The sequence below is a fragment of the Saccostrea cucullata genome, unplaced genomic scaffold (assembly GCF_032062105.1).
Source record: "Saccostrea cucullata isolate Sc308-1 unplaced genomic scaffold, CSIRO_AGI_Scuc_v1 ctg1811, whole genome shotgun sequence".
NCBI lineage: Eukaryota > Metazoa > Mollusca > Bivalvia > Ostreida > Ostreidae > Saccostrea > Saccostrea cuccullata.
In genome coordinates, this window is record NW_026938749.1 from 53,743 (window position 1) to 74,707 (window position 20,965).

Genomic DNA, 20,965 nt, shown 5'->3' on the forward strand with positions numbered 1-20,965 from the left:
TTTGAAGCGAGAGACATACCACTAGACCACGGAGCCGCTGAAACTTGGCAACAATTGTATACAAACATGAAGTGACATACATGTATATATTCACGTTCAATATTGTCAAAATTTTACACAATGCATGGTGTCTAATTTAACCTTTATAAAACAGTTCTAATAGATGTAAAAAGAATATAAAGTCCACCGAGAACCTGTTTTATACGTAATAATTCTCCTCATGTCCCTGTGCTAAAAATAGCGACATGTAATACAATAAATACTAATAAAACAAACGGGGCGGGGCACTTTGAGAGGAGTGAGAGAGGTCCTAGGGAGTTTTGGTATAATATTACATAGCAAATGCTCAAAATCTTCTTGAAATATCGCCCGAAAATGATAGTGTTTCACACAAACAGAATGTATAAATTTACGACCTTGAACTTTGACCTTTTGACCTCAAAATCAATGGGGGTCTTCTTTAGACCACAGGGAGTTGATTTGTAAAATATCATTGCAAAAGCTCAAAGGGTTCTAGAGCTATCGTGTGGAAACGAAAGTGTTATAACAGAGAGAATTTGCTTATTTATGACCTTGACCTTTGACCTTTTGACCTCAAAATCAATAGGGGTCTTTTTTAGTCCATGGGGAGTTGCTATGCTAAATTTCATTGCAAAAGCTCAAAGGGTTCTCGAGATATCGTGTGGAAATGAAAGCGTTACAGACAGACAGAAAGACGGACGGACAAACCCAAATTAATATCCCCCACTTTTCAAGCGGGGGACAAAAATCAAGCAAAGCATGTGCAGAAGCATCTTGTCATAGGTAATGCACATGTCAAATATGAAAGCCCTGTGTCCTCTCAATCAAAAGTTATATGGAAAGATATACATGTATAATTTTTTTGAAAAATATGTCAAACTTTCAGGTTAAGGTGACGGGGTCAAAAATTAAAACGATATATTTAAAACAGTTTTGACACAGGTGATAAAACATGTATGTAATATAAAAGTCCCATCTTTTTGTCCCCCGCTTGAAAAGTGGGAGATATTAATTTGGGTCTGTCCGTCCGTCCGTCTTTCTGTCTGTCTGTAACGCTTTCGTTTCCACACGATATCTCAAGAACCCTTTGAGCTTTTGCAATAAAATTTTGCATAGCAACTCCCTATGGACTAAAAAAGACCCCTATTGATTTTGAGGTCAAAAGGTCAAAGGTCAAGGTCATAAATTCGCAAATTATGTCTGTTATAACACTTTCGTTTCCGAGCGATTTCTCGAGAACTCTTTAAGCTTTTGCACTGAAATTTTACATAACAACTCTCTGTGGCTTAAGGAAGACCCCTATTGATTTTGAGGTCAAAAGATCAAACTTCGAGGTCATAAATGTATACATTCTGTTTGTGTGTAACACTATCGTTTTCGGCCGATATTTCAAGAGGATGTTGAGCTTTTGCAATGTAATTTTATACCAAAAGTCCCTAGGACCTCTCTCACCCCTCTCAAAGTGCCCCGACCCGTTTGTTTTATTAGTATTGATTGTATTACATGTCGCTATTTTTAGCACAGGGGCATGAAAGAGAGTTGTTACGTATAAAACAGGTTCTCAGCGGACTTTATATTCTTATTACATCTATTAGAACTGTTTAATAAAGGTTGAATTAGACACCATGCATTGCGTTAAATTTTGACAATATATCGAACGTGAATATATACATGTATGTGACTTAAAATTTGTATATAATTTGCGCTGAGTTAACGCAGCTCCGTGGTCTAGTGGTATGTCTCTCGCTTCAAATAAAAGAAAAAAAACAAACTAATTCAGAGAATTCGTGTCCCCCGCTTAGGGAAAAAGTCGGCTCCCCCTGACTGAATTTGTAGAATTATTAAATGTATACATGTATACTGAAGCAAATAAAATACATGTATGTCAATATGCATATAAAGATTTGATTGCTTATTCTTCATTATGTGTATAGAAGATTTTTTTATATGGAGTTTTTATCACACTGTAACGATGATTTTATAACCTCATAAATTTAAAAAAAAAAAAGTATTAAAAAAAAAAAGAAAGGTCCGTCCGAGATTCGATCCCGGGACCGCTCACACTTGAAGCGAGAGACATATCCTCTAGACCACGGAATCGCTTACCATGGTGTGAAGTATATGCAGAATTGAAGTCACATACATGTATATACTCATGTTTTCATGTTCGGTATTCTCAAAATTTTACACAATCCATGGTGTTTGATTTATTTAACCTTTATTAAACAGTTCTAATAGATGTTATAAGAACATAAAGTCCGCCGAGAACCTGTTTTATACGCAATAACTCTCCTCATGCCCCTGCGCTAAAAATAGCGACATGTAGTACTATAAATACTAATAAAACAAACGGGGCGGGGCACTTTGAACGCTCCGGAAACTGAATTAGTCGCGAGATTTTTCTGGCCAAGCCCAGATCTATTTGTTTAGGTGGGTCCTCCCAAAACACGTTGCCATCCTGGGGTTTTTTTAGTTAAGGGTAGGATGAGAGGGGCGAGAGACGTCCTAGGGAGTTTTGATATAAAATTACATTGCATAAGCTCAAAATCTTCTTGAAATATCGCCCGGAAATAATAGTATTACACACAGACAGAAAGTATAAATTTACGACCTTGAACTTTGACCTTTTGACCTCAAAATCAATAGGGGTCTTCATTAGGCCACAGGGAGTTGTTATATAAAATTTCATTCCAATAGCTCAAATGGTTCTAGAGATATCGTGTGGAAACGAAATTGTTTTAACAGACAGAATTTGCTTATTTATGACCTTGACCTTTGACCTTTTGACCTCAAAATCAATAGGGGTCTTCTTTAGTCTACAGGGAGTTGCTATGCTACATTTCATTGCAAAAGCTCAAAGGGTTCTCGAGATATCGTGTGGAAACGAAAGCGTTACAGACAGACAGAAAGACGGACGGACGGACAGACGGACGGACAAACCCAAATTAATATCCCCCACTTTTCAAGCGGGGGACAAAAATTCCTGAGAGGGACATTAAACAAAATACATTGTACTATCAATCTTCAAGATGTTTAACGTCCCTCTAGAGAATTTATCTCTCATGAGATATTGCCACTGCCAGTGATGTTCCTGCCACGAGGGGATGCTCCGCTTAGCGGTGCCCTTATTGTAAATGTTTTATTTTATTTACATATTGATAGTTTATTTACTTGTATCAACAAAAACATTTGGTCACAGTATATTAACTTACATGTTTGAAAGCATTAACCTAAAAATCTAACTGTAATTTAATATTGTATATGTTAAAATGAATTTGAAATCTTTATTTTCAGGCATTAGAGAATAAAGAAGTCAAAAAGGAATCCCCAGACAGTATTTTCTTTCAGAAAGTTGTGAAGAGTGATATAAACTTAATACAGTCTGTATATTATCTGGCCAAGGCATGTGAAGTCCATAGCAAGTAAGATAACTCTTTCAGTCCTGTATTAAAACATCATATCTAGGATCAAATTTCAGTTTTAATAAAATTTTAAGTTTAAATGGTATTGGTCTTTTTGGAAAACACATCTTTTTCATATTTTAAAATTTTATTTCAGATATAACATTGCATCAGAGAAATACATTCATCTTATATCACTTATCAATGGCAGTGCAGTCTTAAAGGTAAGCATTACATACCAGAAATAATCTGAGTATAAAAAAGCCACTTTGAGTTGAAATCATTCACTACATATAAATTTCAACCATTCATTTAGTGAGCATTATTTTCTGCAGGGAACTTACTCTTTCATATGTTACACTCTCACCTGAACCAAAATGTCGATTTTCTAAAATATATGAAGATTAAACTAAAAAAACTAATAGAAGTGCTTATTGTTCTTAATCCTCTGTTCATACCTCAAGCTTGAAGTTTCCAAGTGAGAATTTAAGATCAATATTTCATTATTTTTACTGTTTCTTAATTTGATCTTTCAGGTGAATGGCTGTGAGATTGCCAGTGTTCCTTCAGTTTCTGAAATTTATAGGTGCACAATATTTTCTTTGCTAAAATCTAAGAAATACCAGCAGTGTGAAACTTTATGTAAACATGTATTGTCGTGCCAACCTTCGAGTGTCCTTGACCTCTCCAGCATCCTGTCACAACACTCTCAAGAACTCTCGCAAATGACCTCCACACAGCCTCAAAGTCGGCCAGGGACATTTGCTCTTCGGAACAATTTTTCGCAGTCAGTCTTAAAGGAAAACTCACTTGAAGAGAAGGAGGCTGAAGCGTCCCAAGGTAAAAGGAAGAGGTTGCCAACAGAGGAGGTCACTGACCTTGACCCTGAAGGTCAAACAGAGCTGGTCTTGGTTCACCTGTACAAAGCAGAGGCTCAGGTGTGTCTCAACAAGATTGGGGAAGCCATTGATAGTCTAGATACGTAAGTAATGTACTTGATGAATTTTCATTTATTACAATGTATTTGAAATGTCATTTTGAAGCATTTTTTTCTTCTTTTCTTCTTATACAAATATAAATGCTTATTGTTATTTTAAGATGGATTACCAACAAATATGTTTGTAGATGAATTTCTCCTGATTATATTGAATAAAAATAGAACTTTAATTTTATATGATTTGAATAATTCCCACTTTTAGTTGATGTGTAGAGGAAAAAAACACTTTAACAGCAACGTTTTAAATCTTTGACAGTGTCCTAGAGGTAATCAGAAATTCCTGTTCCTTTGGGACACCATTGTCAGCTAAGTCATCATCACAAGACACAAAAAGACAGAGGCTGAGTTCTGATGGTGCTGCCAGGCCAACATCTTCTGCAGATACAGCCTTATTTTGGGAAGAAGTAGGTCAGCAGGCATCTCATGTTTACTGTTGCTTGGGAACCTGTCTAGCTCGACAAAACAAGCTCACAGATGCTCTGCACTACCTCAGACTCAGTTTTCAACTTGATAAGGGTAAGATTTCACAGTTGTCAGTGACACAGATTTGTTCAACTGAATATGAGCACAGCTTTAGAATCACCAATTTTTGTTTGAATATCTCTTTTACTTTTTTTTTTTTTACTTAATGTATGTTTTTTTAGTATTGTTTATTTGTAAAGTGTTGTTTGAAAGAAAATCTCTATTGACAAATTGTTTAAGTTTTTTTTTTTTAAACATATATATGAATTATTTAGAAAGTGTATATGAAAATTAAAAAAAAAAAAGTAAAATGCTAATGCAAATTTTCCCCTGAAGGTAGTCTGAGGAGTTTATATAACTGCACAGCTGTGTTGTGGAGACTAGAGAGACAGAAGGAGGGGGCATTACTGTGGTGTAAGGGGAGACAACTTGACACACAGACTGACAGTTTCCAGATGGCAGCACTGATAAAACGTAAAAAGGCAACATTACAGTACGTCCAGCGATTTTGTTTATTTGTGTATTTCTTCACTCTTGTTTTTAAATATCTATAAAAGTGATTTTTATTTTGAGTCATGTGTTTAATATTTAATGAAGTCTGTCTTAAATGAATAAAATTAATTAAATATCTTTAAAAAGTATCTACTATTTTGAACCAAAGAAAGACTGACATTTCTTGATATAAGAATACTTTTGAAGTTTGTCGTAATGAATTCTTGGTGAAGTGAAAAAGATTTATTCAACATCTGAGGATTCTCAATACACTTTTTTAAAACTATTTTTTGCATCCTTATTTTTTATTTAACTTCAGTATTTGTACAGTAGAGTAGAAATTAGTGTACTACTACAGGTTTTGTGTTTTAAATATGGATGCTTTAAATAAAATTCTAGTGTAAAGAATGATTGATTATACACAGGATTTTTGAGAGCTGCAATTTTTCTTGTTGTCTAAAGGGATCCAGGGGGAAATGACCTTCCCTTTGAAGTCAAGGACAAAGTAACAGACCAGGAAGCGGTCCGTCTTGACGTCCGATCTCTAGAGTTCCTAATTCGCTGGAGGCGTGACAGCTGACCTGTGGTCAGATGGTGGATGAACTTTATGCTCCACTGATCTTGTAACAATCTAGTATGTCAGCCTTTCCTTGGTACAGTGTATGTCTGTACACAGAGTGACCAGTAGTTTTTTGTTGTTTTGTTTTTTGTTAAATACTGTTATTTTCTCAGACTGATTTTTATGCCTATTTTATCGATACATTTGTTACAGTTATAAAAATTGTTATATTCATATAAAAACACAGCAAATTTTTATAGTTGATATTTTCATGTGAGATTCATTAGGAAGACTCAAATTTGAAGAGTTGTGTATAATTATAAAGCAGAAGTAGTTGACTGAAACACTTATTTTGAATGGTGTAACTGCGGTGTTTTTATTTGTGTCAATTCTGTCCGGGTTTATGACACATTAATGAGGGGCTTTGTAGAAGTGGCGGGAGTTTCCCCCGGGATCTGACGATTGACGGATAAGTAGTGATAGTTATAGAGGGATTATAGCAGACAGCCGTCACGCTTCATTAGTTTTATAGGTACACACAGGTATCATCTACCTGATTTAATATCATAGGTAAACAGTTGAGCTAGAGTTTAACGATCAAAGCAGTCTTATAAAACACTGGCTTTTCTCACTACGCTGTACAATTAAAGTGTGAAATTAGATACCCTTACAAATTTCATTAGGTAGGACGCTAAAGATTTCCCTTTTGCTTATATTTTAATAGTGTACTAGTAGAAAAGTGTTATTTGTTTTGTGTAAATTAAAGGTATACCGTACAATGTTCAGGAATTTGTTCAGAGCAAATGTGTAGTATAAATCTCGGCTATTTTAGGTGATTGATTTCCTTGAATGGTTCCCTGGAAGGAAGTAGAAAAGGGAACAATAAGGATTATATAAAGTACACCTTCAGTTTTATCTTTTGTGACAGGTGTTAAAGGGAGTGGCCTCTTGATGACAACAGATTGTAAAAATAACTTTGTGTCCCCTCCCATCTGTTTCCTGGGATTATCGGGGTAGGGTCCTAACGTTCATTTCCCAACTGTATTTTCTTATATTGTGGACAATACTTGGTGTATCATAAATTTTAATTGTTTTAGAAATTAGCTGTATCATGTACAGTTACAGTTCTATACAGTTTCCTTAAAGTTGCACTATAGTACAAGATTTTATAGATTTAAGCTTCAGTTTATTGTGATCTATTACTATCTGTTTATCAGGAGTCGCTTGTGTTTTTGTAGGGCTTGTCATCGTGTGTAAGTGTTACTGATGACAAACATAAGTAATTCCGTATTGGTGGTTTTTAAAATCACTTATGACATAGTACAATGACTTTAAGTGGGTGACAGTAAGTTACGGATTGCCTTACTCATGTAACGGGGTTGTGTCATTTACAAAGAGAGTAGGGGTGTAGGCCCTGGGAAACTTTTCATATTTATTCACTTCCAGTTATATAAAGTTTAATTGTTATAAACTATCATCTGAAAAATGAGAAGCAAAATTAGGTTTTCCTCAAAGAAACGGAAAAATTCTCATAAATAAAGCACATTGAACCATTGCAACCCACATAAATAAAATTCTAGATCCGCCCGTTTTATCAGGGGACAAAATTCCACAGGTGGTTTGAACATGCACAAAGTAGATATAGCTTGTACTGCACTTGTCCTCAATACAGTGCGACAGTTGACGCATTGTGACGGTGTTTTACTACCCAGATAGCATGACTCCGTTGGGCCAACGTTGGTTTTTGGTTGTATGGTTGGTGGAGTGTTGGCGTTAGATGTAGGCCCAACGTTGGCAACGTTCATTTACGTTGGCATGAAAGCTACACCAACGGTGTTGGACATGTGATATTGGCCCAACGTTGGTCCAACGTTCATTTACGTTGGCATGAAAGCTATACCAAGGGTGTTGGGCATGTGATATTGGCCCAACGTTGGTCCAACGTTCATTTACGTTGGCATGAAAGCTAAACCAACGGTGTTGGGTATGTGATGTTGGCCCAATATTGGCCCATTGTAGTTACATGTTGACAAGAAACATAGCGATTTGGTGTTGGACATTAAGATGTTGGCCCAACATAGGTCCAACCGAGTAAATGTTGACATGGATTAAGACCATTGTGTGTTAAATATGAAATGTTGGCCCAACGTAGGTCTAACTGAGTACACGTTAGTGGCAAAACATTGCCACTTATTGTTGGTTATTCAATGTTGGCCCAACGTTGGCCCAGTTTAATAAATGTTGACAATATAATGATACATTGCTCTGTGTTGGGCGTGCTTGACTGTACTGGAGTTGGTCCAATAGTAGGAATATTGGGATTACTAGTACATGTACAGGTAGCCTGTAATGTTTGAGATGAAATGCTGGTCCAACGTTGGCCCAATGTTGCGAAAAGTATTCATCAATTTAGATTTATCTATTGTAAATCGATGGTAATGTAATAAGCAACTCATTATAAACATGTGATCTATATTATATATTGAATGGAAATTATGAGACAATCCTTATAAGTCTGTGAAATACATATAGTAATTTTATATCTTGGTAGATTCTATATTTAGCATCATTGAATCAAATTTAAAGTGCTGTGTTTTGCAAGTTTGGGGCTCCAAAATAAATAGGTCACTGGTGAAATTCACTGGCTCAGGTGATATAGGTCTCCAAGGGTCATCTTTAAATCAGTTTTTTTTGCACTTTAACAATTCAAAGCGTATGTGTCTGTTTAAGTGAAAGCAAGAATTTTAATCCTTTCAACGTAAGTATAGCTTTTGTTTTTGTTATTGAAATAATTAACAATGTGAAATACACAACATTGTAATGGCCTGCATGTAGGCTTTCAAATTATTGGTACCAGGTAGCTGATTAAACAATTGTTATTGATGACGACCTTAACTTTTATAGGAATTGGCGGGCTTGAACAGAGCAGATATGTCCGGATCTGTAAATGAACGCAAGAATGTTAACCAGTGAAATGTAAGTATTACTATTTTGTATTTGTTATTAATCATTACTAATGTGAAATTCAATTTTAAGGATTCTTTTAAAAATATGTGTGATGCTGATGAACATTTGAAAATACTATTTTAATTGATTCTTAACGTTTTGCCGGGTGGAAAAAAAGACTATTGATGTGGCATTTCTGTATATGGAAACTGATTTATATGTGTGGGAAACATTCTAAGAACAGATAAACAACAGAAAAAGTGATCAGTGATGCAAATATGTCCTTTCAAAAAAATTAGAAGAAGACTCTTATATCAAAGTGATATTTCGTAGTGGACATAGTGATGTGGAACTTGAGAAACATTGAAACCTCTTCCTTCTTTTAGTTACATTCCATGGAATACTTTAATGAAAGTGAAAGTGGCAAAGAATATATTGTGATACATTTTAGGAGGAAAAAAGTATTTGACCAAACATGGTGAAATTAATTGTGTCGTATAATCTGGGAAATAAAAATTACAGAATTTAATTAATTTTGTAAGACATTTGTATTGAGGAATAATTGTGTCATTGATATTTCAAGAATCAGCTTTGTATCAACATTGAACCAACGTAATAACTATATTTTGAACTGAGGTCCAATGTAGGGCCAACGTTACAAAATATATCGGTACGTTGGAATAGCGTTGTACCAACGTTGGCATTTCAACAAAAGCTGCAACTTGTCAACGTCATGATTATATTTTGAATGACAACGTTGGGCCAACGTTAAAAAAATATTGCGTTGGCGTTGGTATGTTGGAATAACGTTGTACCAACGTTGACAAATGAACAAACACTATTGTACCAACATTGGCCCAACATGTTGGGCCAACGGCGCGCCAATGAGCAGTAAGACATTGGGCCAACGTAAAACTGCCAACATTGGCCCAACATAACCGACATTGTTTGGCCAACGTTGGGCCAATGTTCTCATGCTATCTGGGTAGAGGTCTAGGTCCTCCCTACGATCAGCTGATTTTATCTGGTAGTGCTGAAGACCTTAGCTTAGTAAACAACTTATAGTAGATACTCAGGATAGGTCATATTGTTTCCTGTTGTATTCTTCCTAATCTCTATGCCAAGTCACATCTTGTTTAGAAGGGCGGGGATAGACTTGAGCAAACTGCATTAAACTGTTAAAAGGCGGAAAAAGTACATTTAATATATCTGAACTGAAGTAGCGCATTTGCCTGAGAGTTTCAAGGATACGAAGAAATGACAAGGGTGTCAAGAATCATTAATCTTTTCTCCTTGTCAATAAAAATATGAGCCACATAAAAATCGAATGTCGTCAGCTATAAATGGTTCGGGGGGATTTTATGCGTATGTATGTAGTTTTTTCACCAAACAGAACTGATAAATATCCATCACCATAATGTGACAGAAGACAGCACACAACGATTAAATTTTTTTCCGAAATAATTTAAATCCCGAAAGAAAATTAAATATTTCGGTCATTAACCTAGGTTAGTGAAAGAAAAATTATTTTATATATTTTGTAAATGTAAGTTTCAAGCCCCGAGACTTCGACATAAAGATTCTGTCGTGTTCTACGGAGGTATGAATTAAGTTAGGCGAATCTCTTTCATCTACAGGGTATAAGGAGCGATTATCGTGTAAATCTTCACGGCCTTACAAAACACACTTCTATCTCCTCCATACATCTACCCGGGCAACTTTTGAATTCCACACAATTAGCCAGTATCAAGTTCCGGCTCTTTACTGAGTACATCCCGAATACACATCTTTTGCTACGGCGGCTCGAAACAATTTTCAGCTAGGTTTCTTAGCAAATTGTGTTTGATACACCCCTCTTTAGTTTTTTTTAACCATTGCCACCTTGCCAAAGAAACCTATTCGAAGTTTTTATCGAATATTGTGCCAGAAAAGATTTGATAAGGGAATTCCTGGGGTACTGGAATGATTCCTCGTGTACATTTTCCGGTATATGGAAACGATCTTCATTTAAAGTTTATTTCTATTTCCTAGTGACCCATGCTTTATTCTACATAAATAGGGAGGGTGTACAAATTCCACTAAGAGGAGGGGGCATGGTAATTAATTGGACGAGCAAAATGGGGGGGGGAGTTATTTGTAAACATATATATTTAGAGACGGACGAAGAGAAATGGCTTATAATGAAGTGATATATACGATTTTAAAATGGATTAAAATAAATTTCTTATATTGATGTATCTTGGAACACATAAAGATTTGTCCTAATGTTAAGTGGTAAAATCTTTAAAATCCTTAATCCACCACTGATAAATGGTTATATTCTAATGGCACCTGTTCTATGCAAAAATTCACACAAAGTTGCCCAAGCGTTCAAAATTTATGAACAAGTGCTAAATTCCGACAAGTATATATACATATGCAAAACTTCACACATGACGCGTGGACTTTGCTGGATGTCAGAATTTTTTCTGGATCTAAATCTTTCAAGTTGGAACAGTGGATTTACTATAGTAAATCAGCGATGTTAGTACAGAGGACATACCACTCATTGTTTAATGAGCGTATGACGCGTCCTAATAAATCGGTGTCATCGTTCATGGTCGTTTAATCGCTCTCTCAAGACATTCTCGTCATCTATCAATAACGTCAGAATTTATTCAACAGTCCCACTATGTCATCTAGCCAATCAGAGAAAAGATTTAGGGAGACAAGGGTCCTAAAATTAAACAGATCCCTTCACACCCCCCCCCCCTTCCTGAGAAAAAATTCCATGTCTTGGTCCAGGTAAATGTATTGAGTACTATTAGCTCTGGTACATTTTTACATGAAATGTAATGCACGTTTCCTGAACATAATTTTCTTTCATCTAAAGCATCCGTATTCATTTGTGCATCAACGAATAAATTACAGAGGAAAAATTTCAAGAACGGTCCGCTTCAATTTTGGGTTTTTTTTAAAACACTTGGGGTTTTTTAAACACCAATTGCCTTTTTATGCCCTTATGATGATCAAGAAAATTTGACTATAAGCACACAGTTGTATAGTAAAAAGTGTCACTTTGACATAACATATTGACCTCTCTCTTTGACAATCTGTCTCCAGGCTAACTTTATGATTTGCGCTGTCTTCCTTTTATTTTATGAATTTTCACGTGACATTATTAATTAGAATATCGTTCATTGCACTAAAAGTCACACATACTGAATGTGGTTTGTGTACTATTTTCACTTAAGATGTTCTATAAGGAATGCTACAAGCATAAAAATTGTACTGAGAACCACAAACAGATGTTAAAAATAAACGTCAGACGTTGCTATCTACTACATGTAATTCTTAATATCCAGTCATGCAGTGGTTCCATCCATTATGATCTTTTTTCATAAAATCGAGTGCAGAAGGATTGGAAAATAGTAACCCCCACCCCACCACACACACACGCATATTACAACAGTCTTTCCTTAGAGGCAGCCGCGTCTTGATTCTGGATGCAAACCAATGTTAAATTTTTGCAAAGCATGTTCTAAAGCATGTTGTGCCTGTAACTTGAATTTGATGATAATTAGTATAACTGAATCGTTAAAACTGAGGATTGTTTTCACCCACCATTGTTTTTAAAATGTTTATCCCTCGAATGAAATAGGACAATTCAGGACACGGACAAGAGTATGGTAGAACATCGTAGTCTGAAACTCGGAGAACAGACAATTCGTGTACATGTATCGTGATTAGTTTCTACTGGGTTAGGAATAGCGGTACATGTGAACGGTCATTGGTTCCACTCGATTCCAAACTGAAACGGAAATTAATTCTAAATTGCACGAATGCAGAAACTATTCGGAAAGTACATAACGATTAATTAATATGGTATAGGATAGGGTCGAACTTAGAACGTCTGTTGCAGCTAGCTTTATAATTACCTTTTAACATATATATTTAATAATTCACCGCAAATAAATGTACTTGTTTCGAATCACGTTGAGTCAACGTTTAAGGCTAAGATGTTAAATTCTTCATTCCCGATCAGAACAAGGAGTGACAAGGAACACGGAGTGATCGGTCGGCAGGGGATGCTTACTCCTTCATGGTACCTGATCCCACCTCTGATGTTTTGGATGTCCGTGTTTGCTCTGCTTAAACCACCCGTTTAATGGACTTTTTAGTTTGAATACTGTTCATTATCTTGATGTCGAGATGACGAGATGTATAACCTCGGCGAATCTTCATTTTGGTCGACATTGCTCTAATCATCTTACCAACAAATGTAACTCAAAGATGGTATTTTTAAGAGATTAACAGATACATCAGTATACCACAGCACCTTCAGGATACCAGAATGGTCTTGTTTTTATGTTGTGAATCTTATGAAGCCCAGCTTTGTAATGCAGAGACGATGTCTTAATTCCTGCATAAAAGGGTCGAAATTCTCCAGGAAAAGATCACTGTTTTAAGCTGAATTTTTTTATCTACTGGACATATAGTAAACATTATTCAAATGCAAGGAAATGCATACTTAAATATGTGGTGGATGAATAGATTGTATGAACGCTTGCTTGTTTTGTTAAAACTTATTTATAAACTTGAAGTAAAAAACATACTATTTCAAAGGATAGTTTGGAAAGACTTTTACAGTGTGGGGACGGGGTGGGTGGCAAAATTATGGTTCACAGGGATAGGATCTATTTCCAGGGACGAATCAAAAGGAAACCACAATTGAGCTACCTCATAAAAAGAAGTGTACTTTGTTTTCTATATCATTGAAAGATAAATCAATGAAATTGACTATCATTTAAGGTATAAGAGTATATAATTCACAGGCACCTGAACTTATTTATTTTTCTTACATTAAAAAAATACATATATCCCATGCCTTATCAATCACAATTATGTTTGATTGGGTAGGGTATATTTTTTATAAGAAAAATAATGTTCAAGTGCCTGTGATCTAATTCAATTAACCATTCCCCCATCACTTTGCTGGAAATATCGGGCAACCTTACGTGGTATTGAATTTGAATATATATTTATGATAATTACATATTTGTGAATCAAATTAAAAGAGAGAGATTTAAAAAAAAAAAGAGGTAATTCTAATTAGTGCAAAACGAAATTCATTGGACATTAATCTAAAAAAAATCGCACTTGTTGAGGTAAACTATCTAATTGGAATGCAGCAAATATACATATCGAAGTAAATTTTCTTTTCAGTGTGTGCCTTTGGCTTGAATAACATGCAATGACACTTCAAAGAAGTGTTAGAATATTCTGTAAGTTTTTGAGAAGACATTCTAACAAATTGTTAAGTTGATGCCATTTAAATCTTTAGAGAAGTTACTTATATCTGGTAAATCGCCAGGTAGTAATGATAGGTATGTCGGCGACCCTAGAATAGTTAGAGGGATGTGTCAATATTTAATGATTATCTACCTTCCGTAGATAACCTCGTCTCCATTCACAAACCTCCATACACCTTTTACCGAGGGCATTCCAATGACCTAAATGATGTGTAGGTTAGGGCCGCTAACATGACTGAACTTGGAAATCTCCTACTGAGAATATATATACCGGGTGTTTCTCAATCTGTGACGTGACAAAAAAGAATTTCTCGGTATCGTTTTTACTTTTGGTCAAAATGATATGTTTGGAACTATTTCTGGAATAAGAATTTAAATAGGTTTATCAGTGTAAACTCAGTGCAATTTTTAAGACAACCCCTTATTTTCAGATGTACGTACATGTAGTAGTGTATCCTATATTTTAGTTTCGCTTGATAAGTAGTCAGGAGAACACACATTTCTACATGCTGATTGTACTTTTTTAGACAAAAAAAAAATCAATCAAGTTGGCTTCGCGAAACACTGATGCCCCTGTATGACAGCTTATTATGAAGGTTAAAGTTTCTTAGATGCAAGTCTAAGTCCAAGGGTACAAAATTTTGGTATTCAAAGTTATATATGTCACAAGGAATGCAGTTGTGAAATATGACAGCCCTAACACCATCAATTCAAAAGTTATGACCAATTAATGTCAAAGTTTTTTTTTTTTTTTTTTAAGAACGTCAAGCTCAATCTCAAGGTCAGAGGCAAAATTATAATGAAACTGAAGGAAAGCTCTTTTCACAAGGAATAAAAATGTGAAATATGATAGTCCTAACACCATAACGCCATACGACACAAATTACCAGTGATAAAATTTTTCATAAGTAGGTCAAGGTCAAAAGATCACAATTGTTGGTACTCAAGGGTAAGTCTTCTTACAAGGAATACACCTGTGAAATATGAAAGTACTGGCACCAAGCGTTCTGAAGTTATAGGCAAGATTAAAGTTTTCAAACGTACCGAGAAAGTCAAACTGCAAGATCATGCAATCTAAATGATCCAAGGGTGGGTCTAATCACTAAAAATATATAAGTGAAATACAGAAGACCTAGCATTTAAGTTCAAAAGATATGGCCAAGGTCAAGGTGAAATGGTCAACAAACACCTTAAGAGTAAAACAGACGGACAGACACGTACAAAGCAAAAACTGTAACCCCCGAATCTTCGATTACAGGGTCATAAAAAAGCCAAATATTCATGCTTCTTTGTTAGTATAAAATAATTTATATGTAAAGATTACAAGTGTGATCCGTAAAGCTGACAATAGACATCTACATGTACAAATGTACAGGGAAACATTTTCTGGTATCTATGTCATTAAAACTACATATCTAGACACTGTCAATGATCAACCTTTTTGTACCCTTTGTAAAATAAATACCGAAAACCTATATCACCAGAAGATATTTAAATGTTTCGTTCATTTCTTTAACTTAAAAAAAATATAAATGCAGACAGACGTATTACATAATATGCGTTTGATTTATAGTCCGATAAATATAGCAAAGAGGGAAGGTTTTTGTCCAGTTCAATGCTTATTAAAGGAAAAGGCTTTGATTTTTTTCTCTATAGGGATATAAAGTGTATGTGCAGTATGATAATATACCTTTAATTCAAAATAGCATTTTGCATTGAAATAATTCGTTCGATATCAGTGTTATTATTGGATATATCACAGGGAACAGTTTTTCTAAGTTGCAAGAACTTTATATTACCAATCCCTTTGCATGAATTATGCTATAAAATATATTCAAAACAATACCTTTAATTAATTGTGCAAACTAATTATGCCTTAAAAGTGACTAAAAAACACTGGCAAGTCATGGGAGCGGTTACATTTTAATTTATACCAATTCGAAAAATATCAAACCAGGCATGGTTATATGCACTAAATGGTATACCCAACATATGTATCTTGTTTGCAATGTGGAATATAAGTATATGACCTATAAGCAACCGTCTCTTCAAGAATTCCCCTGCAGTAGCATGCATGTAGTCTATGTATACCGGTAGTGTCTTGGATTTTTGAACTGCGACAGAAAGTTTTTCTGGAATTGTTTTTGTAAGGGCAGTTGCAAAGTCTTGCAGCTTTAGATATTCTGTGATAAGTAGAGAGTGGCAATGCTCGAAAAACTTTTTTTCCGAAACAAATAATGAAATATTCCATCTAGATCGTGTTCCAAAAGAAAGGATCCTTCCGTCTCTTATATGCAGTATTTCTTCTCAGTGAGTGATTCGTTCTCGGTATGGATTCGTCCAAAAATTACAAAAGTTGGGCTCAGTAGCACTTTATGGTGAAACAGTCATTTCATTCCCTTATAGAGAGGAATTCTCTATTAAGAATTTACCCCTACAGTTTAAAATTTAATTCAGTGGTGTTTAATGTGCTGATATAGTTGTTGTACATGTAACACTTCACAATAATTTGTAAGCAACGCAAACGTCCCCTCTCCCAATGTTTCCATTTTCAGTGCAGTACTGCATGTCTCTGTGTGCGTTGTTGTACAAGATGTCGTCGGCTATTATGGCAAATAAATTAGCACTATAGATTTGCATTAGCACTATATATTTGCTTTTTAAAAGAAATCCTTAACCATACCTTTGATCTTTCCATGAAAATAAGTGTATATAACAACTATTCTCAACAGCAGCACCATCAAGGTCTTCTTTCGTTGGAAACGAAAACGTGTATGAGAATTGTGACGTATATTTATTATGACGTAGTTCTGTACATTGTGACGTTCAAATATTATGATGTCATAATATAACCAACATCGTGACGTCATGAACATTGTGACGCATCGATGTCTGTGACGTTGAAATTACTTGTAACATGAGCTTTGACAAACTATTTTATTAACCCAAGTACCTCCGGCAAATAATTAAATAATTTCATTTTGGACTTAAGCTATAAGGCCAAGTCTTTGAGCTCAAAATTATCTTTTAATTTCTATATATGTATTTATGTCGTCCAAGATCAACAAAATGTATATGAATGCAATGAAGGAAATAAAACGGAAGCAAAAACGAGTAGAAATTTCATCGTCAGTATCTAGTGAATGAGAATGCATGGTTTTATAAATTAAAAAAATCGACAAAAGAATAGAGTTTATTTCTGTTTGTAAAATCCCACTTATAAACAAGAACACGTGACTAAACGCCATGCGCATGCGTACGGTTAATCGGTGAAAATTCTGGGCGAGGCAGTTCGTCATAGGGAGGACAAATTGTTGAATTTTTCTCTGTGAATTTCAGCAAAAAATCGTCAAAATGAGTGACGAGAAACCTTTCTATGAGCCCGAAGATGCTGAGGAGGACACAAAACCCAAATTTGAACTCTACATTAAGGTTTGTTGATGTTTTTGCACGAAACAATTGCCCTTTCATTTCGCATTTTCGGCTGTGCGCCCAATTTATTCATTTTGTTGACGGCGTCAGTTGGGCAACTTTAATGTTCTGCATTTGAATCGCTAAAAACGAACTTTTGAAAGGGTGCAGGTGAAATTAGTATAAATTTATCTACATTGAACAAGCTGAATATTGAATATGGAGATCATAAAACGTATTTGTTTTTTAATCAGGACTTAAAGATTTAACTCCCTTTGTTGAAACACATGTGGCCATTTTAATCAAAATTTGGCTGTTTTGCTTTAATTAATTATTTTACACCCTGAAAATGTATTGTTTTAGTAGCAATACAGGGGTGTATATGTGTAAATAGGTTAAGGGTATTAAATTGAGCAAACAGCTAGTTGGTAAATCAACAAATTACACTGATCAGCCTGTGTTGTGATTGTTAAAATATTTTTATACTGCAAAAACTTACACTGCACAGTACATGTCTGTAATGTTATTATTGAATTCTTACTACTTAAACCTTATATAAATTTGATTTAAAAAAAAACAATTAAAAACCCCAAAGTTTCATACACAAATTTATACATGTTTTACGATAATTTGTGCAATAATCTTCATATTTTAATGGGATCAACTGCATTTTTTTTGTTGGGTGTCATGAGATTTCACATCATCCTTTTTCTTTTCACACAGGCTTCAAGCATTGATGGAGAAATGAAAGGATCTTGTCCGATCTGCCAGCAGTGGTTCATGATTGCCTATCTCCTAGCTGAACAGAAGAATGCAAGCTTTAAAGTTTTCACAGTTCAGGCAAATAACCCACCTCAGACTTTCAAAGACAAGGTCCAAAGCAAAATATTCCCAGTAGTGATTGGAACAAGTGGGCAGAACGTCAATGGTCAGGATATAACTGGCATAGTATATGACAATTACGATGATGTGGAAAAATTCTTTGAGAGTATAAATTTTAACTGCCCTAAACTGAAGCGAACACAACAGGCCAACATTGCTAGTCTGAAAATATTCGAGGATTTATATAAGGTAGGAAGCAAATGAATACTTTTCCTGTTCAGAGTTAAACAGTGGAAAAGTTGGTATTCTGGAATTTTATTTATTTGAAGAAAAAAACAAACTATAATACCATATACACATTTAATAGTTTTCTTTTCCTTTTGCCAGAATTTCAACTTATTCTTACAAAACCCTAGTTCTGATGGAAAGAAGTTACTGCACGACCTAAGGAATTTGAATAGCCATTTGGAGATGAATGAGACCCCATTCTTAACAGGATCAACACTGGCTTATGCTGACTGCGTTTTACTGCCAAAACTACAGCACATAAGGATGGCTGGAGAGGTTAGTTTATTTGTGAATACACCAGCACAACAGTGTTGATGATTTCTAAAATATTACATCTGGAAGTAGGTAAAAGTGGATTTAAAAATTGAATGTAATTCCTTGTTTTCTACATTAACTGGGAAGTGTGTGTCATCTCTTATTTAAGCTGAAAAAATTTGCAATTAGAAATTTACTAGTCAACATGTTACTAAAATGGCATGTTGATGTTCAGTATCCTATTGAATTTGGATGTTTCACCCAGTGTATTTGCACAGAAAATACTGAAAGTAAAATAGTGATAGTTATTTCCATTTTTTACAAGAAAAGTAAAGTGCATTTACTTAGACAGAATTTATTTTTTGCTCCACAGCAATACCGGGACTTTAAAATCCCTGAGGAGTTGACAGCCATTTGGGATTACCTGGAGCGTGGATACCAGACCACAGCATTCAGTGCCACTCTCCCCTCAGATCAGGACATCGTCAAACATTACGAGATGAGAGCCGCAGGGAAAGGCATCAAGGGACGACCCACATTACAGAAACAGACATATACAATGACTGTCCCAAAACGTGTCCCCACAACAACGGTCAACGGGGGCGGTGAGGGGGAGGGATCTAATGGAATGGACGACGGAGGGGAATAAAGGGACACTCCTTATGTGATATAGAACATGTATATCTGCATGGTGCATTAATTATTACGGATGGTTTCAAACTTCTAGCCGTATGCAAGTTGGAGATGGTGACAGGTAAAGTGCTAGATGTTTGGGACATTCCCTTATATATATGATGCAAAACAACAAAAAAAATGTAACTGACCAATCAGGAAGCTTTTGCATGTAAAGCCATTCCTGGGGATTACGTGGCACATTTAAAAGTAATTGTGTTGTGTTAAAGAAGAGAAAAAAAGAATTTTATTTATATTTGCTCTAAATTCACATGTATGCATCATGATTGTGTATTTTTGCTATAAATTCACATTTATGCATCATGATTGTGTATTTTTGTATCACAGGTTGAATTTGTTTGCTCTTATTTAAGCAAAAAAAAAAAGAAAGTTGTATGCTGTAAAAATGATTTTATTATTTTTAATGGGACACTTTCCTGCATAGTGAATTGTATATTTTTATATAGAAATTTGTTGGGTGGTCAATGCAAGGCAGTTATGAATATTCTGTTAAGTTTGTCAGCTATGTTATTACTATTTACTCTGCAACGTTGTTTGTTTATTTTGCTTGTCTTTGTCAACTTCTGGTCATTTTTTTTAAAAAAATATCCTGTAAAGCTAATAATCTATCATAATTAAGACATTTAATGACTTGTTTCTATTCTTATAACCTCTTACTTGTGATATAAATCATGTTAACCTAGAATATTTTTTATGAAGTAAACAATTTAGTCAAATTTGAAACATATCCAATCATTGTGCCTTTTCGTTGATTTATAGCACAGAGCTGTGTCACCAAAGATTTATGTATACCTCTTATATAAAATGCTAGGATTGATATCGCAAACTATTATTCATAATGTTATTACTATGGTATAATTTTTTTCCATTTTTGTCACAAAAATTGTATAAACTCTTGCAAACTTGCCATAGACTTTTTGTAAAGGTTGATGTATTTAGTTATTTAATCAACTTGTACACTTACAGTAATTATTTTTTAAATGAATTCAATCATATCCATTTAAAGGTGACTAATTCAACAATGATTGTATGACTATGATTTTGTAAAATGATGAATCTTTAATTAAAAATGTTCAGCATCAAGACAGGATTTTGGGCTGATTGCAAGAACAGAATCTGTAGGACGCATTGTTTCGAGGTTGCAGATTTTGTCCTTGATTGAAGCCAAAATCGTTTTAGTTAAGAACAAGTTCTAGTCTGCTGAACTGAAATTAATAAATTAATCAGCAAAAAATTGTATGACTATTGTAAATGATTTTGTGTGCTTCGTACATATTGTTAATACATGTATACAAGGTTATAATAAATGTATTATACAGATTCATAT

General features: G+C 34.8%; 2 protein-coding genes across 2 annotated transcripts in view; both read left to right on the forward strand.

Moving 5' to 3' along the window:
• Nucleotides 1–6,189, forward strand: part of LOC134251193 (uncharacterized) — a 31,445-nt gene extending 25,256 nt beyond the window's left edge. The window contains exons 25-30 of the mRNA XM_062733575.1: nucleotides 3,316–3,443; nucleotides 3,580–3,646; nucleotides 3,959–4,404; nucleotides 4,676–4,935; nucleotides 5,218–5,374; nucleotides 5,836–6,189. Coding sequence (XP_062589559.1) covers nucleotides 3,316–3,443; nucleotides 3,580–3,646; nucleotides 3,959–4,404; nucleotides 4,676–4,935; nucleotides 5,218–5,374; nucleotides 5,836–5,953 — 1,176 coding nt within the window. The 3' untranslated portion in view covers nucleotides 5,954–6,189. The remainder of the gene's footprint in view (nucleotides 1–3,315; nucleotides 3,444–3,579; nucleotides 3,647–3,958; nucleotides 4,405–4,675; nucleotides 4,936–5,217; nucleotides 5,375–5,835) is intronic.
• An 11,230-nt stretch (nucleotides 6,190–17,419) lies between these two features.
• LOC134251191 (chloride intracellular channel Clic-like) lies at nucleotides 17,420–20,959 on the forward strand. The gene is made up of 4 exons (XM_062733573.1): nucleotides 17,420–17,601; nucleotides 18,304–18,651; nucleotides 18,790–18,966; nucleotides 19,319–20,959. The coding sequence occupies exons 1-4, from the start codon at nucleotides 17,524–17,526 to the stop codon at nucleotides 19,592–19,594; spliced, it is 879 nt and encodes a 292-aa protein (XP_062589557.1). The 5' UTR covers nucleotides 17,420–17,523; the 3' UTR covers nucleotides 19,595–20,959.
• The last annotated feature ends 6 nt before the right edge of the window (nucleotides 20,960–20,965 follow it).

Excerpts from the sequence above, each read along its gene's own strand:
- LOC134251191 (XM_062733573.1), top strand. The coding sequence starts at position 17,524 with ATGAGTGACGAGAAACCTTTCTATGAGCCCGAAGATGCTGAGGAGGAC. Across the intron at positions 18,652-18,789 it reads TATTCGAGGATTTATATAAG|AATTTCAACTTATTCTTACA; the intron begins GTAGGAAGCAAA and ends TCCTTTTGCCAG. Across the intron at positions 18,967-19,318 it reads ACATAAGGATGGCTGGAGAG|CAATACCGGGACTTTAAAAT; the intron begins GTTAGTTTATTT and ends TTTGCTCCACAG.